At 38.7% G+C, this 21339-nt stretch overlaps 1 protein-coding gene across 4 annotated transcripts in view; it reads left to right on the top strand.

Moving 5' to 3' along the window:
• Positions 1-21339, top strand: part of GRIP2 (glutamate receptor interacting protein 2) — a 2580489-nt gene that overhangs the window by 1374785 nt on the left and 1184365 nt on the right. For all 4 annotated transcript variants that reach the window (XM_044078606.1, XM_044078609.1, XM_044078607.1 and 1 more), the window contains exon 4: positions 6278-6423. In XM_044078606.1, the coding sequence (XP_043934541.1) occupies positions 6278-6423 (146 nt within the window). The remainder of the gene's footprint in view (positions 1-6277; positions 6424-21339) is intronic.

Below are 21339 nucleotides of genomic sequence, written 5' to 3'. Positions count from 1 at the left end.
GTATCCCAGGGATACAGATTCTACTTGCACTCTGCCAACATGAAGCAGGTTGCCAGACCTTCCTCCAAACCAGTGAGCAGAGGCTCAAAAGCAAATGCTTTCCCTTCTCCATATCAGGGCTGTTCAACCTGTTCCAATAGAACAAAGGAGACAGGGTTTCTACTCCAGACTGTTCCTGGAGCCCAGAAAAGAGACCTCTTGGCACCTGATCCTGGATCTATCAGTCCTCAGCAGCTTTCTGGTGGTCCCAAAATTCAACATGCTTACACTGCAACAGCTTCTTCCTATGCTAGCCAAGGATGCCTGGTTAGCCACCCTAGACTTAAAAGAAGTTTATCTGCACATCCCCATAAGGGAGCCTTGCAGGACATATCTTCATTTCAGGGCAGGCTCTATGCAGTATCAGTTCTCTGCACTTCCCTTTGCCTTATCTACTGCACCCAGAGTATTCATAAAATGCCTGACTCCAGCCATTGCATACTGCAGGCAGAGAAATATTCAAATCTACCCATACTTGGACGATTGTGTGATTCAGGCGGACAGTCAGGAATTGCTACTTCAGCACCTGGCATTTGTAAAAAGACTTCTAACTTCAATGGGATACACCATCAATGAAAATAAATCACAACTGGTGCCCAGCCAAGAAATTGTATTCCTGGGAGCAAGCTTGAACACAACTTTCCAGATGGCATTCCTCACTCCAGAAAAGCAGGTCCATTTGACAAACTATTTCAAACTAATGGCCAACAAAACCCAGCTATCTGCAAGGAAAATACTGCAAGCCCTAGGGTTCATGGCCTCATGCATTCTGCTAATTCCGTATGCAAGACTGCATATGAGGAAACTTCAGTGGTACTTAAGAAGTCTCTGGTGTCAACATACTCAGGACCTGGAAACAGTGATTCCTATCATACCTTGTCTAAGGGCAGAGTTCCTTTGGTGGGCAGAAGCATGCAACCACAACAAGGGACTTCCTTTCACTCAATCCCTCGCCACCCAAACCTTGACAACAGATGCATCAGACTATGCATGGGGGGCTCACATGGCAGGCAAATGCATTCAACGCAAATGCAGCCCAGAACAAATTCCCCTGCATATCAATCAAAAAGAGATGCTAGCTGTACAGAATGCTCTGACGGTCTTCAAATACCTTATCCTTCCAGGACAGCTCCTGATAAAGACAGACAACACCACAGTTATGTGGTACATAAACACGCAGGGCTGGACTCATTCTTACCCACTCTGCAGGTTAGCCATGGCTCCGTGGAACACAGTCTTGAGCATCCAAGTGCACTTACAAGCTCAGTTCCTGCCAGGCAAGCAAAATTCACTGGCAGACGACTTAAGCAGAAATCTACCGGACCCTCACGAGTGGAAACTGGAACCCAACTCATTCAAACTTCTAACCCAGAGGTGGGGAACTCCGGAGGTGGACCATTTTTTTGCCCCCCCCCCCCCAAACCACCAATTGAACAAATTTTGCACCAGGAGCCCTCACAGCAGAGCCTGGAAGGTGGACACCCTATCCTTTACATGGGAAAACCTCTCAATTTATGCCTTTCCTCCTCTGCCCCTCCTCTCAAAAGTACTACTTAAGATTAAACAGGAGAGGCCAAGGGAAATCCTTATTGCACCAGACTGGCCACGCCAGCACTGGTACCCACTCCTACTCAGTCTGACAAAAGTGCCATCCTGGCACTGACATCAGACACCTTCCCTGCTGTCTCAGCAGGAGGGACAGATTTTGCATCCATAGCTGCAAACCGTAAACCTTGCAGCCTGGCTTAACCCATGAGTACACCACCAGCATCCCCCAGCAAACAGGTGTTGGACGTCATCCTTGAGGCCAGAAGGCCTAGTACTAGGAAATCCAATGCTGAAAAGTGGAAAAGATATTATTCTTGGAGTCAGTCTCAAGGAAAGGACACAGCTGTGCACAACTTACCTGAAATCTTTGATTACCTAGCAGAGCTGCTCCACAGAGGCCTACCCTTCTCATCCATTAAGATTCATGCCTCTGCCATCTCAGCTCATTATAATACTGAGTCTCCTCTCTTTTCTCACCCTCTCATCAAGCAGCTCCTGAGAGGAGCTAACAATTTAAGGCCCCCTAGGAGAGCACCCACCCCAGCCTGGGACCTTAACTTTGTACTGGAAAAGCTCACACTTCCCCCTTTTGAACCTGCTGCTTCAGCAGAGTTAAAATTCCTCTCTTGGAAAACAGACTTACTTCTAGCTATTACTTTAGCAAGAACAGTGTCTGAGTTACAGGCACTAATGGCGATGGAGCCCTTCATTATTTTCCATGCTGACAGGGTTTCCCTCAGGACTAACCCTTTCTTTATACCCAAGGTGGTATCCAGTGTGGCTTTAAACCAATCCATCCATTTGCCAACCTTTTTCCCTAATCCTCAGAATAGAGTGGAAAGGATCCTGCACTCATTGGACATGCACAGACAACTCAGGTTCTACCTTGACAGGACTAAGCCTTTCAGAAAATCTGACCAGCTACTAGTCAGCTTTGCTACTTGGGCAGAAGGCAATGCCATTTCGAAGCAAACCATTTCCAAATGGGTAGCACACTGCACCCATTTCTGCTACAAGCACCATGGAAAACCAACCCCTCTGGGGATCAGAACTCATTTCACTAGAGATACTTCAAGCTCTTCAGCATTTCTCAGGGGGGTCCCCAATAGGGACGTCCTGGAAGCTGCAACCTGGAGTTCTGTGCACACCTTCACTAAGCATTGCCACTTACCAATTCTTTCTAAATCCAGAGCTGGATTTGCTACAGCAGTCTTACAAGGCCTGCTAGCCAGACCCAACACTTCTTGACTGCCTCCACCCTTCCTCAGCTGTGGGAATCAACCCAAGTGTGATGACTGCAACAGTGAAACACGAAGAACATAGTACAGTTGTGTACACTTAACCATAAATGTAGATGTTCGAGTGTATTCACTGTTGCAGTCCTAGTTTCCCTCCATCCAGCCCCCTGGCTTTCTCTATCCTTTTTACATATTCTCTTTATGGCCATCTTTTATGGCAGGGGTATTTATTTTTTACTGGAGGTGTTCCACACCATGTAATAGCTTCATATTTTGGTGCTCCTGACATCCTGGGCAAGAAAAACTGATGTAATGGCGTTGGCTGCTTGTTTTATACCCCCTAACAACCTGAATTCATGGAAGAGGCGACAGCATCCAACACAGAAATACCAAAACTCTGGTATTCAGGCCGACTGAGGGCTACCTACAGGCAGATAACCCATGTGTGATGACTGCAACAGTGAATACACTCAAACATCTACATTTATGGTAAGTGTACACAATTGTACTTTCTAGATTTAAGTAAAAACTCTACCAAAGCAGGTCTTTCATTTAAGATTCCCCTATCTCTTTCTCTTTGCAGATACTCTGAGATCAATCCCTGATAGAGAAGGCTGTCTCTAGTCTGCAGTCCAAATGACTTCTTGCCCTCTTCCCATTCTGTTACCTTTCCATCTCCAGTTATTTGCACCCAATTACCTTTGTTCCTTTGCCAGTTTTCTCCAGTAAATTTCAGCTCCCTTAACACCTCTGATTAATATTGATCAGGTAAGTAAGTGGTGAATGAATGTTTTCCATGTTTGTCTGCTGATATTTTGTTAAACTTGATAGAATTAACAGGATTAAATTAGAATTAGCATGGTAATTTTACCCAAAGAACAAGGTGATTAAAATTATTTATACATTTCTAGACAAGGTAAGTACAGTAGTCTTAGGGGCTGTCTTCAGATTCTGCCTGGTCCTAGAAGGCACATTTATATTAACAATGTTTTAGGTATATGTACATTGAACATGCTAAGTTACCAGTCCAGACTTCATAATAGTGTCCTGCAAGTAGTTTATTCCCAACTAACAGCCCATTTATGTGAGCTAAGGGTCTCTGTGCCATAATTATTGGTAAAGGGCAGAATCATATCCCTTTATTTAGACATATGTAGTCAGATTAAGGTGCCCCCAGTGATGCAAGCATATCCAATACTTGCATTTGCACTGTGGCACATGGATTTGTAATTTAAGAACAAGTTTTGGATTATAGAAAACATTGTAAATATTTACAGAATATTGATGTTAACTATATTTTTTATGGATACAACGTTTGATATATTATAGCAATAACCCACGCCTGGGTGTGGGTAATGCTAAATTACACCGGTTTTTGTGGGTGTTTTAGCCAAAAGGGACCAAACAAGCCCCGTGGGTAAGATTATTTACCATTACCCAGTATTTATTGCTATTATCATTATTTAAAAATACTTAAGATTATTAAATAATTCTTAAATAATGGCATAGTATAATGCCTTGCTGCCCTTGTCCTTCCCCAGTCACGCGGCAGTCTGCGTGTTCTGCGTACTGCGAACGCTGCGTGCCTGCGCTAAAAGCAGAAGAAAAAGCAAGATCAAGATTTTTTTTTTTTTGTTAAGCTTTTTTAAGTTCATTAAAAGTTAAAAAAATAAATACGGGAGATGTAAATAGTGGATTTTGTCCGTTGCTTATTTTAAAAATCTCATATGACTCATTCATATGAAAAACTAAAAAAAACGGAAGTCTTGCTTTCTCCTTCTCGCCTTAAGCTAATTTGTTAATGTATAAACAATGGGCAACATAAAGCAACGCAAAAAAAAGCAATGAAATGTCGTTTTAAAGCTTTAAAGCTTCAATAAACATTATTTACATATAACAACAGTGTTAAAAATAAAGTTTTACTAATGAAAAAATAGGAAAAAATCGACGGACCTTTTTTTCCTTAGTATAAGATTACAACCGGCACAGCACACTGGCCAATCACGTCTTCGTTTTTCATGGTATAATATTCAATAGGACATTGATTTACAAGGCCATGTTGAACAGACTTAAGGAAAGCCCTAGGCAACAGTCTGATCTGTAATATACTGTACATAGCCACAAGAAAAAACATCCCTCAACAAAACTATAACAATTCTAATGCTATTCCTTGCATAAGATTGTTTAGGAAACCATTTCTGCAATATGTAATTCAGCCTTGCAGACATGTTGTAAGTAACCATTATTATTATATTGGAATAGGCTTCTAGACAAGAAAAAGTTAAAGTTGACTAAAGTAAGCTTCTGTCCAATATCCATGTTTACCTCCTGTTTCTGTACTGGCATACCTAAAGTTTTATGGTATTGTACAAGGCTTTTATTGCAGAGAAAATCTGCAGTACACTTCACATGTGGGCCAACTTGCTGATACACACACTTCCCATGTATGTAAACATTGTCAAGCTAGTTGTTAGAAAGATGGTGAGTTAGATTATGGGATTGCTGTTATGTGATACTTTTGTGGAACCAGTTAAGAAAATGAGTCAGTCTAAAGCTTTTTAATAACAGCAGAGACAGGAACTTTCTTAGTAGGTTTCTGGTACAGGAGAGATGCATTGTCTCTCTTTCTGTCTAGGTATTGTATTACATGTAACTACATCAAGAGGCAGTATCTGTTTCATAAATATGGGTTAGGTTAATTCATCTCTGAATTTTGGTAAACTCATTAAGGTGACTGTTAAATTAAAAAGTCAGAAGTAGTTTTGAAGCATCTGAAAAATCTTATTTTATTCCATTCATCATAAGCTGGCTTTACATGTCTAGTGAAACACTGGAGACATCTGTAAACTTTTGCTATAGGCTCCGTTCCTCATAGCCAAATGTCAAATAGCCCTAAACTGTTATTGTTACTTTTTATTTTATTCATTTTTTATTCTTGCTGTATAAAATCACAATGACATTTAATTAAAAATAAACATCCTCCTTATCATGGACTTGACATTGAGTGCTATACCACCCATAAATGCCGTTTATATTGTAAACATGCATTTGCACAACTGTTTTGCACTTTTTTCCCCCCAGAGCTTATAAAGGGCAGGTTTAAAAGTAGACTATGCAAGGAGTCTGAGGCATTGGAAATTGTGGCTGCTTTGCAGCAATCTTGTGTAATGCTTGTGGCTTAATTTACCAGTAGATAGACAACTGTATTACTTGAATGAGAAAATATCTCTCCTAACATGTACTAGAGACAGCCGGATAGTGCAGCATGAAACAATGTAATCCTGGCTTTCTTACAGCAGTGTTTCTATGACTTTTGTTTTAAACTGACATAATTCATTGGATAATGATTTACTACTTGAACCACATTAGTTTATTTTAACATATATTATTGTTATCAAAGCGTTGCAAATGTGAGAGTAATAGAAACTGAAATTATTTTGCTGTTCTTACAGAAGTGACCAGCTGAATGTGGGTGACTACATTAAATCAGTCAATGGGATCAACCTTACAAAGCTGCGACATGATGAAATTATTAGTCTCCTGAAGAATGTGGGTGAACGTGTCATACTTGAGGTGGAGTACGAGTTACCACCTGCAGGTGAGTAACCTCTGCACATCTATATGGATCGTTTCAGTGTTTGGATGCTTTATTATGGCAATGCACAAGCACGTGTTCTTTTTCCAGTAAATATAATACAGCAAAATAACATACACAGTTCAGTGTACTGACTTTAGTTATTTGACACCCTAACCAGTCAGTTGAAGAGGTATAGATGAAGGGATTGGTTCAAGTTTTTTCCCAGAAGATACCATTATGAAAATGTAAAAAAAAAAACTGTGTGGAACAAGACAATGGGGAGTCCTAGAATTAACCCTGGAACCTTATGTGGAATATTTAAAAGCCGTAAGAGCACCAGATCCTGCACAACAGGTGTTCACATTGGAATTATCATATAGTTTTGACTGGTTACATACTGTAATAGACATGAAATAGCTGTAAAGATGTTCTACTTAGACTTTTAAGACGTTTGAACCTGTTGCGTATAAATGCTGCTCTACATATTGGATATGCAAAATTCAGGCTAGGGTGATAATGAAGATCTGGATGGATGATTTCCTTTCTAGCTTAAGGAGGCAAACTATTTCTTGTAAAATGCATCTACTTTGTATTGTACCAAAATATTCTCTTCATCTTGTGTAGTTTATTATGGGTAGCATCCATCTAAGCAATGCATTGACATAAAACTAACACATTATTGTGTGATCTCGAATGTGACTTGCCAATCTTGTTTTAGATTTAATTTGATATTTCAGTCACATACACTTACATTGTCTAGTAACTCATCATCTCTCTCTCCATCCTTCCTTAGATCCTCTTGTTGTCCTTAGTTTGAACTAGTTTTTTAATAACTTATTTTTTCAATAATCATTTTATTTTAAAATAAGCAAGAAAGCCATGGTTAGAAGGGCACTGGATAAAATAGCTTACCATATTAATAGTCTACGGATGTATAATAAACTCTGTACAAAATCACCATCAGCATTATGTTAATATAGACCACCTTATATGATAAAAGTTGCACTGAAAAAATGCACTAAGTAAATGTCTATAAACTGTGACGAAACTTATGAGGCTGCAGAAAAGAAATAAACATTATGGTATAGATGATTAAGAAAAAGTTTGTAGTTAAAGCATAATAAGTTGGTAAAATACTTCCCTGGATTTTTGCAAATGTTTTCTAACATGGTTAGACAGCTTGTATGCTTAAGTATTTAAGTATACTAATTTGAAATTTCTTAACTGTTATGTTTTGCATGGAGACACATTCTCATTTGTAATATAAAATGTTACTAAATGAGGTATCATAATTAAGAAGGGACATCTCTCTTGTTTAGATGAAAACTTGTTAAAACTAAAGTTGTTTGTTGCCAGGTCAGTTCTTTTGGAGTTAGATGGTATTTAATAGCTCATACTGTCCAGAAGTTTTAGTTCAGGGGCATGATGAAAAATGTGAAGATTGGCATTATAATAACCACAGATAAAGCTAAGAATAACTTGAGGGGAAAAAAGGATTTTTTTCAGAAGTCAAGTAAGCATGAAGGAATGGCATGAACTGAATATAATATAGCTTTTTGAAAGGGATAATGAGACATATTTCCCACAGTTAAATCCAGTTTACAACCTAGTATGAAGAATGACAAGGTAAGTCATAAAAACCTAATTTTTAGAAGAAAATATATTTGTGAAATAGATTTTGAAGCTACTGAAGGTGTCTTTAATAACAAAATATTAAATAAAGTGGACGTTATCAAAGTACTGACATTGAAATTTTGCTTGAAGTAATGTTAATCACTGCTGTAAAATAAATTAGAAAGATATGCTTGAGTAAGACCTTCTATGCAAATATCAGTGGATTAAGAAAGTCCTGCCACCATTATGGATTGAGGAATTGAGGAGGGGTTGTGTAATGGCCATTCCATCACAGCAACTGATTAGAGTTGCCTGTAGTAGGTTCACAAAACTGCACAATGTTTAATAATTTTAATTCTTTCAAAATCATTAACAGCAATAACAGTTTTGGAGTACTTAGCCTGTGGAGTCTTGTAATATCCAAAGAAAAGAAGGGAGAATTTAATTTGGACTGTATTTTTGCACAAAAATTAAACCCATAAAGGCAAATATGAACGGTTGTCCTTAATCTGTGTTAGGTTTATGAACAAGTGCAATTTTAGATTTATTTAATATAGATCTGTAGTACCTTCATCTTGAAAGGAGTTAAAAGGAATTACCATTTCATTGCTAGTTATATTAACAAAAGCAGGAGCTTTAAGATTTTTGAGAGTAATCAATTTATGTCTCTATACTTAAACTTTGATGTTAAAGAAAGGTGTAATGAAAGGGAAGCAGGTCACAGGAAAAGTTGGTCCAAAAAGAGGCTGTCATTATTCCTAAACCTTAGGAGAAGTATCATAGTATATTTTTGGAATATTTAACAAAATTGACAATATCATTATCATATATGTTAATTCCGTAGAGTTGTAAGGTAGCCATACTTTTTCAGAAAAGTTTACAGCTGCCATGGCATCTCACCAGAAGAACTGTAGATACAAGATTGTGGTGAGTTTAGCCTGCAGTTGATTTTGATTCTGGTTGTCACTGTTTAAAATTGAGAATTTCATTTTTTTTAATTATTCCATACATTAATTTGCTTCTGTAACATATGCTTCTTAAGAAAAGAGGTGAACTAAGCAAAATGTCATCTAATTTCAGTATTAAAGGCTGCCCAGGTGGTGTATTTTTCATGTGTGTAGAAAAAAGCTGCCAGTTTATCAATAGTTTCTTTAAACATGTTTTTAATGAAGGCTTCTAATAATAGCCTAGGGTTTTAGGGTACAGTTCCACCACATTTAAAATATAATATTTTTGATTTAAGTTCAACTTAATTTCTGAATGGCCAGATATGCATCTTGGTTCTGTACTGCATTAAACTGCTGAAACTAGTGCTTTTGAAATCAAAGCAAAATCAATATGCATCCTACATTTGTGCCTGGTTGTGAAAAAAAAAAGAATTGCTGATAAACAGATTAATGGATCTTAAAGAAGTTAACCAATTCAAAAGCATCCATTAAATCATGTAAGGAGATTACTGAGTTAAAACTGAATAATTGTATATTAGATTTCTTATCTAAACTTTGATTCAGGTCTGCATTTCACTCTCCAGTAATAAAAAATGTAATTAATAGCCAAAAATGTGGAACATGTGCATAATGTAATTTCATTTCGAATTCTGACACTGTTACTATTAACAATTATAGTACTATTAAAAGTAAAGCACATTATTTTGTTTATCTACTGGTTTATTGTTTATAGCCACATGCCAAGCTTTTTATATTGGCAAAACAGAGAGAAGTCAAATGTATTTATGAACATGCAATGGATACTAAGAAGAAATGCATGAAAAGTGCACTTAGAAACACGCACAAGCATGTGAATTACTTTGTTTGCCTTCAGCATGTTGGAAATGGTTGTAAGCTGTAATAAGGTGGCACTTGGGAGGAACAAACTGAGTTTAACAAACTTATCTGGCAATCACAATCGAATGCTTAGGTTTCACCCATTTTAAAATGAATGTATTTTCATTAATATTTTATTGAAGCTGCAAAATTATAGTATTAATCCTTTATATCAATAACTTTTATAGTTGAGACTATCATTTTATAATACCAGTGTAACTATCAATTTTGTTTTGTGATTGTATTAAATGCCATTCTTTATAAGTTAAGGCAACAAGTCATCATAAGTGGTCATGTAATTCTATAAAAACTTTACTTGAAAGACTTGTTCTGAAGAAGTCCATTTTGTTTTTGTTTTGTTTTTTTTTTGGATGAAAGTGTTTAACAAACAAGTGTTAATCAAACCTGTTTATTGTTTTCCCCAATGCTTTGGATGTGCTTTGTATGTGAGAGAATTGTGCAAATGTTAAACCTTTTTATGACTGAGATAAGTGTGTACAGATTTTAAGATGACTATCATGGGCATAAATATTTAGTAAACATATGGGTTTCTCAAAACTGAAATGTCTGAAGGTTGTATACCAATATTTACCATGGGAATCGGGCCCAGAAAAACTGATGTACACGTTTTTATAAAAGGATTGCAACCACCCTAGTTTTAATTTGTTCACCTGAAAAAAACAGTAGCTTGGATCCTTTTCTAATAAATATTGTGTCATTGATTTTATTTTACCATATGGATGTCCTGAAGTAGAGCAAAGTGATCTCAGAATGTAAAACAAATTAATAAAATAAATTTTCCCTTATGGGAAAACTGAATATTATTAAATTTCAAAGAAATAAATCCAGCATAGTGAAGCTTTCTGTTATTTGTACATTTGTTGAAATGGTTTACTATAGTAAGATCAAACTGGACCCCATCGAATGAAGGGATCAGTAACCCATGTCTGCAAAAACAACACTGTCAAAACACGACTCAACTTCGACCTCAGAATGGGCATTATCATGGGTCAAGATAGGGGCAAGATTTGTACTTTGACAACGTCAGGTTTGACATTGTTGCTGTTCGGCCTCTGGACTTCGTCTGAAGTGGGTTCGACCAAACCCATTTCAACCTTACCATAGTAAACCTGTAGAAACATGTATATAAAAGCATGACACAAAATTAGTGCCACATAAAATAATAACTAGCAGTCTGTGAAACAAAATGTCATATAGGAAGAGAGGCTGTAATATGGAGGCATTGCTTACGATCTACCTAGGGCCTAAACCCTACTCCAGTGACTGAGAAGAAAATTCCCTAAAACTTGAACATAACCAGCACCTCAAAATGTGAACAAATATAATACATTAAATATAATAAAAAGGAGCACAACTACTCCTGAAGCTCTGTGATCAAACATGGTCTTAAACACAGACAAGGGGAAAACAGAAGTCTGCAGTAATGCATGTGTAGTTCAACAGATTTGTGTATGTAAACAAAAGAAAAATCCTTGGACCAAACTCTGCCATAATTAATCAAAAAACCTTAGTCATTTCTCAAGGTGAGTATCAAATCTGGTACTGAAGAATGCTTTCAAGAAAAATATAAAAATAGAGTTTAAAAGCACAACTTCCAGCTAATATAAACAAAATTAAGATCTGCCACCATACCACAAACTACACAAATAGAAGTGTGTGTATAATTTTAACCATACAGAAACAGTTTCTGCATTAATTGCAACCCTTGAGCTGAATTTACAGAAATATACCACGGTAGCATTGTCGCCTCACAGTTAGACGTTGCCCGTTCGATTCTCAGTTAGAGCGTCTTCTGTGTGGCAACATGCGTGAATGGGCGTTCCTTCGTTGAAGGTTGTGCGTTAGGCCTGGCAAGCCAACACGTAAAAATCTACTGCCAATCATTAGCGGACCGGAGTTCCACTGTGGCGACCCCTAACCGGGAAAAAGCCGAAAGACACAAACAAACAATTAAGCGGAAGCAGATTCAACTTCAACATGTGTGATAAATTCTGTAACAGGAAGTAATTAAAAGAATAGCTATTAATCTTTATCAGAAAGGCCATAGTCTCTCCATATCTCACAGAAAGAAACAAGTGCTGGCGTTTAAAGCTAGTAATTTTTTTCTGTAATTGAGCCTGTACTGGATTTGCATAATAATAACAAACTTTGTCTCTGGCATCAAGGCATTTCACAAAAGCAAAGTATGTTTGCTGCAATTAAAACAACTGATAACCTGCCCACACAAGACCAATAATTTATTAAAGTCTAAATTTAGTGTGCACTGAGCTGTCAGAAAAGGATCAAAATATGCACCAATGATTCATAGTGTAATGGATTTTTTTTTAACTTGTGTGAAGTGGCTGCAATATAATGATTTCCCCATCTCACACAATGCAGTTGTCAAATACCACTGCACAGGCATCAGATATAATAAAGTACATTGCATTTTATAGCATTTGAGATAGAATAAAATAAATATTTAGTCAAATTAATAGCTAGTGAAGTGACTTCTTTGAAGAGTTAAATAAGCAGCCCTTTGCACATGTAGCCCATAATATGCTGTCAGTTGCAGGAGAGTATACTATAGTATACCGGCAACATTCCAGCCGAATACCTTCAAATAGCTGCTAATGAGATAGCATATCCAATATCAGTTCTCTTGAACAGATCAATAACAGAAATCAAAATTTCAACAATTTGGAAAATAGCATATGTCACCCCATTACACAAAGGTGGGACCTGTACAGACCTTACCAACTATCACCCTATTGCCATATTATCCCCACTTGCCAAAATATTAGAAAAATGTATTCACCAGCAATTTATGCAATACCTACTGAAAAACCAACTTCTCATTCCTACCCAACATGGGTTTAGACCCAGCCCATAGTACAACTGCCATCCTCTCCTTCACCAACTTAATCAACCAGAACTGGAATCTAGGCAAACTAACACCAGCCATATTTTTAGACCTATCAAAAGCTTTTGACATGGTCAACCATCCCAAACTTCTTGACTCCCTCACTGACCTTGGACTAGCCACTGACTCACTAGCCTGGTTTCAAAATTACCTAATAGGTAGACATCAAGCAGTCAGGTGGGATAACAAACTATCCACACTGCTCCCTATTACAACTGGAGTTCCACAAGGAGCAATATTAGGCCCTCTATTATTTTCCATATTCATTAATGATCTCAACAAGATCACCCAAGATACTACTGTTATACAATATGCTGACGACTCAACACTAGTCTGCTCAGCCACCAACCCTTTCACACTCCTTTCCACTACCCAACAAGTCTTCAAAACCACTGAAGCTTGGTTTCTCAGTAAAAACCTGTTACTGAACCCCAAAAAGACCAAATTACTAATTTTCAAACCAAATAAATCCAACTTGGACACTGATTCTTTCAGTATTATGCCTAATGATGGTGCCATTATCTCCTCAGACACCCACACAAAACTACTGGGTGTTACAGTTTACAACAAACTGAAGTTTGACCTGCACATAAATCAAACCGTCAAAAACATACACAGAAAACTAGGCAGTCTGTAAAAAATAAAACATACCTAAACCAACAGACTAAAATTACTATGACTCAAACTCTGCTACTATCCACACTTCTATATGCTGCCCTCATCTTCACCAACCTATCCAAAACAGAAATTATAAAACTAGACACATGTTACAATCAAATTGCCAGATTTGCTACAAATGCTCCCTGCCATTCACATCATTGCCACTCACTATAACAATTAAAGTGGCTTGAACTTCAAAATCTCATTACCTTCCACCTACTGGTTTTCACTAAAAAACTCTACTATATCCCGACAAAAAACCAACACCATCTAATTTACTTAAAATACACAAAAACCCAAGACAACTACGTTCTAGTGACAGGACCTTAATCAAGATCACCAGAACCAACAACTCAACAGGAGACTCCCTATTTCCTAACTACATAGGCAAAATCTGGAACTCACTGCCCCCTGGTATTACCGCAGCAAATTCTATCATTAAGTTTAAGCAACTAATAAAGGAACACCTATTTATCAATAGACAATGCCCATGCCTTCCCCCAGGTTGACCCTCTACACCTGCTTTTCCCTCAGGCTTTCTCCATCAACCTCTGCATACTAATTTACTGCATGTACTAGTTTTCTTAATACGCAAACCTCATCTACTAGGAGTTCTATTATACTCCTGAAAGCTCTCTACTACTCACTGTACTCCCCATCTCTTTCTTACACCAACATACTCAAACACAATATTGTAAATATACACATATCTATGGGTGAATTATACATACTCTCATTAATTCAAGTAGAAATTACTGGACATACAACTAACATGTCCTGCTACTACAATTTGCAGCTAAAATATTTTTTTTCTCTATGTACTTCTAGTATGTTATGTTTTGTACTTGGTGTCTGTATTTGTGAAATGACTCTATGTGTTTGCTTGCCTTTGTATATTTACAAACTCTGGAGCTTTTCTCCCCGGGCCTCTGCTGAAAATGGACATTTATCCAGTCTGATTCTCCCGGTCAACAAATGTAAAATAAAATAAATAAGTAAATGTTAGTCAAGCTAAAAGGTCAGCGCAAACAGCTTTATGTGAGAGAAACTCAGCAAAAGAAGGTATATATTGTGATAATATGGACTAGTTCCAGCATAGCCAGCTGGAGTTCTGTAAAGAATGAGATGTACTTTGAATATCGAACTGATTTATGCAAGATGCTTGTGTTACAAATGTATTAACTGTATGGCATTTGATTATCGAACTGATTTGCACAAATGCTTATGTTACAAATGTATTAGAACTCTATGGCATTTGAAAATCAAAATGTTTAAAGTTGCTAGTGTTTTTTTTTTTTTTTTAATCAACAGTAGGCCCTGCTGGACAGAGAAGGAATATACATGTGAGAGTGTATGCATATATGTTAGCAAAGGACACTGGAAGAGAAGAGGTTAAACAGCTAGCTTGCTTCTTGCTTTAAGAAAAATACTGTTAATTAAACCACCTGCTGGGCCTTGGAAGTGCTTTTCTCACTGCTCTGAGTAGGACTGGAGATGGCATGTCTAGAAGATGCCTTTGTTCATTAGCTCAGTAAGAGGGGATGCCCCAGACACTTGCCATAAACATTAGCAAAACTTTAGGTATGCATCTTATCACTTCTATGCTAACATACTGTCTCTAGCTTCAAAGGGGAATAGTTTGAGAACCTATTGTCAGGTAACCAGATGAGGTCATTCTGCCAGCTATCTTGGAAATTTTAGATATTACAAATAGAAATATCTTAGTATTGAGTATTTTGTCTTGAGTTTGACAACAGGAAGGACCATTCACCACATCTGCCTTGCTCTATTAAATAAGTAGAGAATGGCAATTCTTCTAGATTCAGGCAGGAAAATGTAGTGAAGCTTAGTTTAGATAGTTTTCTTTGAGTCTGTCCATCAGTGTTGTTTTCAATATCTCCTGTGATTTGAACTCTATGGTTTAGTGTAAATATATATTCAGTATTTTCATGATCTCTTATTTCTTATTAAATATATTTAAAACTTTTGTTGTGGCTGGTAAGTAATCTTTGCCTGTGCTTATTTATTTAGTGGCACTGTGTGGGCCATTCCTGAAGGCCTATCTGTCTTGGTCAACTACTACCATTTGTATTAGCATTAATATTCATCATCATCTTTCGGCTGTTCCTGTTAGGGGTCGCCACAGTGGATCATCTGTTTCCATTTCTTTTGCATCTTGCTGTGTCACACCAACCACCTGCATGTCCTCTCTCACCACATCCATAAATCTTATCTTAGGCCTTCCTCTTTTCCTGTTACCTGGTAGCTTCATCCTTAGCATTGTTTTCCCAATATACTCAGCATCCCTCCTCAGCACATGTCCAAACCAACATAATCTTGCCTCTCTGGCTTTGTCTCCAAACCTTTCAACCTGGGCTGACACTCTAATATACTTATTCCTAATCCTGCCCACCCTCGTCACACCCAGTGCAAATCTTAACATCTTTAACTCTGCCACATCCAGCTCAAGCTCCTGCATTTTTGTCAATGCCACTGTCTCTAACCCATGTAACATAGCTGGTCTCACTACCCTCTTGTTAGACCTTCCCTTTCACTCTTACTGGTACTCGTCTGTCACAAATCACTCCTGACACACTTTTCTCCACCCACTCCATCCTGCCTGTACTCTCTTCTTCACGTCTCTTCTACACTTACCGTTACTCTGAACTATTGATCCCAAGTATTTAAACTCATCCACCTTCACCACCTGTACTCCTTGCATCCTCACCATTCCTCTATCCTCCCTGTCATTCACACACATATATTCTGTCTTAGTCCTGCTGACCTTCGTTCCTCTTCTCTTTAGGGCATATCTCCATCTCTCCAGGGTCTCCTCTACCTGTTCCCCACTACCACTACAGATCACAATGTCATCTGCAAACATATTAGTATTAATATTACACAGTATAATTGGATGCCCTATTTTAAGGGCCTTAGAGTAGCTGATTGTGGAGTTTCTAGTGGCAGTGATAACTACCTTATACTTTGGGCAGAAGGGGGCATAGCAGGTAAATCTGTGCCAGCCCTTCCCAGGTATGTGTGTGAAAAATCAAATCTCACAGTGCGAGTGTGAGCTACTTGGAGCAGGGACAGGAATCACTGGTTTCACAGAGAATGTGCTGGAGGAATTGGCTTGGGCACTCGGCTGACGACTTAACTCTACAACTATATCAGTGGGGAGTCTTATTGGCGACATGGAGGAAGAGAGAAATAGAAACCCAGAACCTGGGCTGATTGTGCTCTAAAGCCAACACATTCTGGCTAGGCTTATAAATGCCATTGGGCAGATAGCCTAGTACCTACTTATGAACCCTGTGCTGTCTTAAGGGACATTGTACTTTGTGCAGAGAGCTGCATCTGGAAATACTGAGTGTATCCATTTGTATTCTAAGTGAATGTCCCTCTCTAGTGTCAATGGTGGGGATTCAGGCTCCTTGATTACTGATCCAGTGTGGGGATGTCACATATATCTTAAAAATAAAAGGCAGCAATCCCTGCTAAATAAAATGAAAGTTTAGTTTAGATGAGAGCCAAGGGGCATAAAATACGTATTAAAAAGATGAGGTAAGTAATATTTTCCATGTAGATTTCTCACTGCAAATTACAGCAAAAATTCTGGCCATAATGCAAAAATGTTCAAGTCAGAAAAGGAGCAACTCACAACATAGATCATCAAGAAGGCATAACTTGACAAAATATACATACCATTTACATAATGCACTCACACTTTCATTAACCATAGACATTAGACTAAAATTCAAAGGCTTTTATCTTCCAGCAAAATGCAACATATTTAGATATGACAACAACATAATCAGTCAGGATTAAATGTATAGAGAAGTGATATTTTTTGTGCACCACTTAATAAATTGGTTTGGCATTTTGGTTGCTCCAAGAGAAAACTGATTTGAGTTTTTTGACCCAGGAAAAAGCGATCTGAAATCTGATTCCTTTCTTAATTAAGAATATGCAGTAATTGCATACCTTCTGTCTCTGATTCTTGTACTGTAAAGGCATATTTGATAAAAAAAAGTCATCTCCAGATAAAATTGTCATTTAACTTGCAGCTCTCAAGATAAAAGTAGTGCCTGGGAAGTTTAACATTCTAGTATATATAGCTGACGTAGAGACTGAGAAAGTGATAGTCAAGGTCATGTGAGCTATTTCAGTTGTAAACTAATTCTTGAATGTAGGTTATTGAGTAGGAGAGGAAAGAACACCACTTAGCACTTCCATCATATTCAAATTACATAACATTCAAGAAGACTACATAAAATAGTAGTTCTTAGGGACCTTAACCCTGTGTCATCTAGTTTGCTTTTAATTAACAAATACCATCCTACTGCAGTGTTATGTTCTCTAAAAATTACTGCCATATTTTAATTTTGCAGGAAGTCTCTGTTCTGATTCATTCAAATACTTCAGGAGTCCATAGTACAGTCAAGCAAAGGGTTGTATCCCTGTAAGTGTACACGATAGAGCCAAGATATCAGTGGGGAAATTCAACTTTTCAAGTGCTTTCCAGTGAATGTATGACAAGATGGGATATCATACTGCTGTTTTGTGATATTGAGGAATCTATACAGATTATACGCATATAATAATTTCACATATTTCAGAACAATATCAATCTACAAAATTTGTGGTGGATGGCAAGTATCAGTGACATTGTGTTGAAGTTTTGTTCATAGGTTCATACTAGGCTATCTGCCCTGGGGCATTTATAAGCCTAGCGCGATTGTGTTTGGCTTACACCACCCCTTGATTTGAGTATACTGTGCCCTTTTTAAAGTTTAGTTTAGTGTGTCTCTGTCTAATAGTGACACGGAAGTAATCCTCGGGACAAACCTACGATCCCCCATCCACTCATCAAGATTCTTCTTGAAGAGAGTCAGTGAGGTGCTCTGCCTAACATGAATTGGAATTCTATTCCAGAGAGAAGGGAGCCTCTGGGTTATGAATCTGTCCCTCCAGCATGTTCTATTTATTTCTGTGCTGAGGTTCAAGTCCCTCGAGCGTGTGGCTCTAAGGGATTTAGATTTACTGAGGTGGAGCATGTCCATTAATTCTGGGTTGGACATAGCTTTATATGTCAGGCATAGATCGCCTCAAAGTAGGCGGTATGCAACTGAGTAGAGCTGGAGTTTTTTTAACCGAGCAGCATATGGCATCTGTTTGAGTCCCTTGATCCTCCTGGTGAGGTACTTTTGGGGACTTTCTAATTGCTGCAGGTGTCGGGTAAGGTACATCCCAAAGGGGGCATTGTATTCTATGATGGGCCTGATGAGGGATGAATAAAGGGCACGATTACCTCTCTTGATCTAGATGTGAATCCTTTCATGATGAGGTGGGCTATGTAGAAGGTCTTTCTAACCACTTTGGCAATGTGGTTGTCAAAGGAGAGATTGCTATCAACTTGGATCCCCAGATCCCCAATTACTTTCTCTGTACTTAATGGGTTACCACCTATGTGGTAATTTGTGGGCACATTGTTTTTGCCAAAGGGTATGACTATACACTTTTTGGCATTTAGCTTTAGACCATGGCTGTGGTACCAGTTATCTGTCTCTGCGAGACCTTTTTGAAGGATGTTTGTGTCAGCTAGAGAGTCGATTATGGCACCCAGTTTGCAGTCATCTGCGAACTTGGTCAGCCATAGTCCTCCCACGTTGGCCTGTACCTCAGAAAAGTAAATACTGAACAAGAGAGGTCCCAGGACTGAGCTTTGTGGGACGCCACTTGTGACCAGTTTCGAGTCGGACATGGCTCCAGCAACTCTGACTCTGTGGGTTCTGTCCTTGAGCCAGTCCCACCTAGTGACATAGGGGTTTATATTTAAGCTGGTGAGCTTATCTATAATGCCCGAGTGGGGTATTGTATCGAAGGCCTTTGCGAGGTCCAGATAGGGTGTTGGGGCCACCTTCCCTTCATCTATGGCCTTGGTGACTGTTTCAAAGAAGTCAACCAGGTTCAAGAGACAGGATCTGCCCTTAAAGCCAAATTGTGTAGGATCCAGTGTCTGTAGGTCCCCAATATCTTTATTTATGAGGTCCATGATCCTTTCCATAGCTTTGCAGACCAAGCTATTCAGGCTTATGGGGCGATAGTTTCCAGGGTCCATTGAGGCACCACCTTTGTGGAGAGGGACCACTGTTGCTGTGGGATTAGTTCTTCTTGAGTTCATGTAGGGGGAAACCCGGGGGGCATCATCTCCCATGGAAGCAATCTATCATGTAGTAGCTTCCTCCTTCTGTTGTACAGTTTTATTTATGCTGGGGTCGAAGTTTTTCACTGTGGTTTTCTGGGCTGGGGTGGGGTCGGGATGTGGATATCCAGTGAATTTATTAATTTATGGTCTGACCTTTTCCCTCTTGTGGGGTGGTGACTAGTTGTTCCCATAGCATTTGAGTTTATAATTTCAGGAACCTTTTGGGCTAAGGTGCTGGGGCTGCATGCTATAAACTGAAAAAGCAGTCTGCCCACCACTGCCAGCACATGGATGGTCTCTGGATACTGCGGCACTGCCTGCCACCTGGAGGTATGGATATCCTATCCTATGGGGGAAGCATGATATGAGGTATAACCTGGTAGTGCTGGGGCTCTCTCTGCCTTGGTGAACCAGGTCTCCTGTCACACAAATATTGAATGACACCAAAATTTTAGCCAATTGTTAAATCGATCATTTTGTCTTTATACTGTGGCATCATTCTGGGGTGAGTAAGATGCTGCTCTCATCAGGGTCACACACCATTTGTTCACCTGTAGGTCATACTGCTTGTATGAAATTAATGCAATATTAGTAATAACCATAACTGCTTTGTCAAAAGAGCATTTATATCTCAGATGGTCTTCACATTGCCCACCATGATTTAATGTCACTTTTTACTAACATCCATTGCTTGAATATACCACCACCGCCAAGACAGTATCTCACACTGCTTTTGCATTATTAATGTCAACATGGAAAATTGCCATATTTTTTCATAACTTTTTGCAAACACTTCAAACTCTGAGCTTGTAGATACCACCTTACTGTCTGTTTTATTTTATGTACCTTTACCCAAACTTCAACAATTAGACTTTGAAACAAGTATATCCGTCAATGATGTTCTTCATGTTTCACTGTTGCAGTCATTACATTTGGGTAATCTGCTGGCAGGTTGCCCTCAGTCGGCCCAAATTCCAAAGTCTTGGGTCCTGTGTCGGTTGCTGTCTTCGCTTCCATGACATCAGGTCATCAGGGGTATAAAACATGCAGCCGACCCCATTTTCTTTAGTCTTTCTTGCCGTGCGGTGCCCGAAGCAGAAGCATTTTCAAAAGTGCCGGTCGGCCAACTACTGAAAAATTCAAACTTGAGTTTCAGAACCGAAGTCTTCACTAAAGCTAAGTACTCCATTGGGGAAACTTTTTTCTTGCCTTTTACCGATGTCAGAAAAAGTTAATAATTGTATTACTTGTGGGAAGCAAATACCTCATAAGGATTTCCATTTATACTGTATTCCTTGCCTAGGCCCTGATCACAACGTGCCTGGCTGTCGGCTTTCTGCTATATTTAACCAACGCATTATTAAGCGTCAGTATATTTTTGCATCAAAGTATTTTGGAAACAGATTTAACTACCCAGAAATGTCATCGGATAGTAATCCGACTACCGGAGTACATAAAAAACATAAGGAAAAGGACAGAGACAGGCAGTCGAGATCCAAAACCGATGACTAAGCTTCTCCTAAGCCAGTCGCCAGTACTCAGTGAGGCACTTTTGCAGCCTCTGATACCCGCTACCTTCGAGTCGCAGGCCTCTACCGACACCCATGTGGAGTGAAGCATGCCGCAAGATACTCAAGGTATTGGACCGACGGATGTATCTCCCTCAGATGGGTCCGGAGCCGCTGAGCAGGCACTGGCTTCTGAGAGTG

The sequence above is a fragment of the Protopterus annectens genome, chromosome 7.part1, assembly GCF_019279795.1.
Source record: "Protopterus annectens isolate FY-2018-M chromosome 7.part1, PAN1.0, whole genome shotgun sequence".
Classification (NCBI taxonomy): Eukaryota; Metazoa; Chordata; order Ceratodontiformes; family Protopteridae; genus Protopterus; species Protopterus annectens.
The sequence above is the reverse complement of the archived record's forward strand: the minus strand, read 5'-3'. Positions and strand labels throughout refer to the sequence as shown.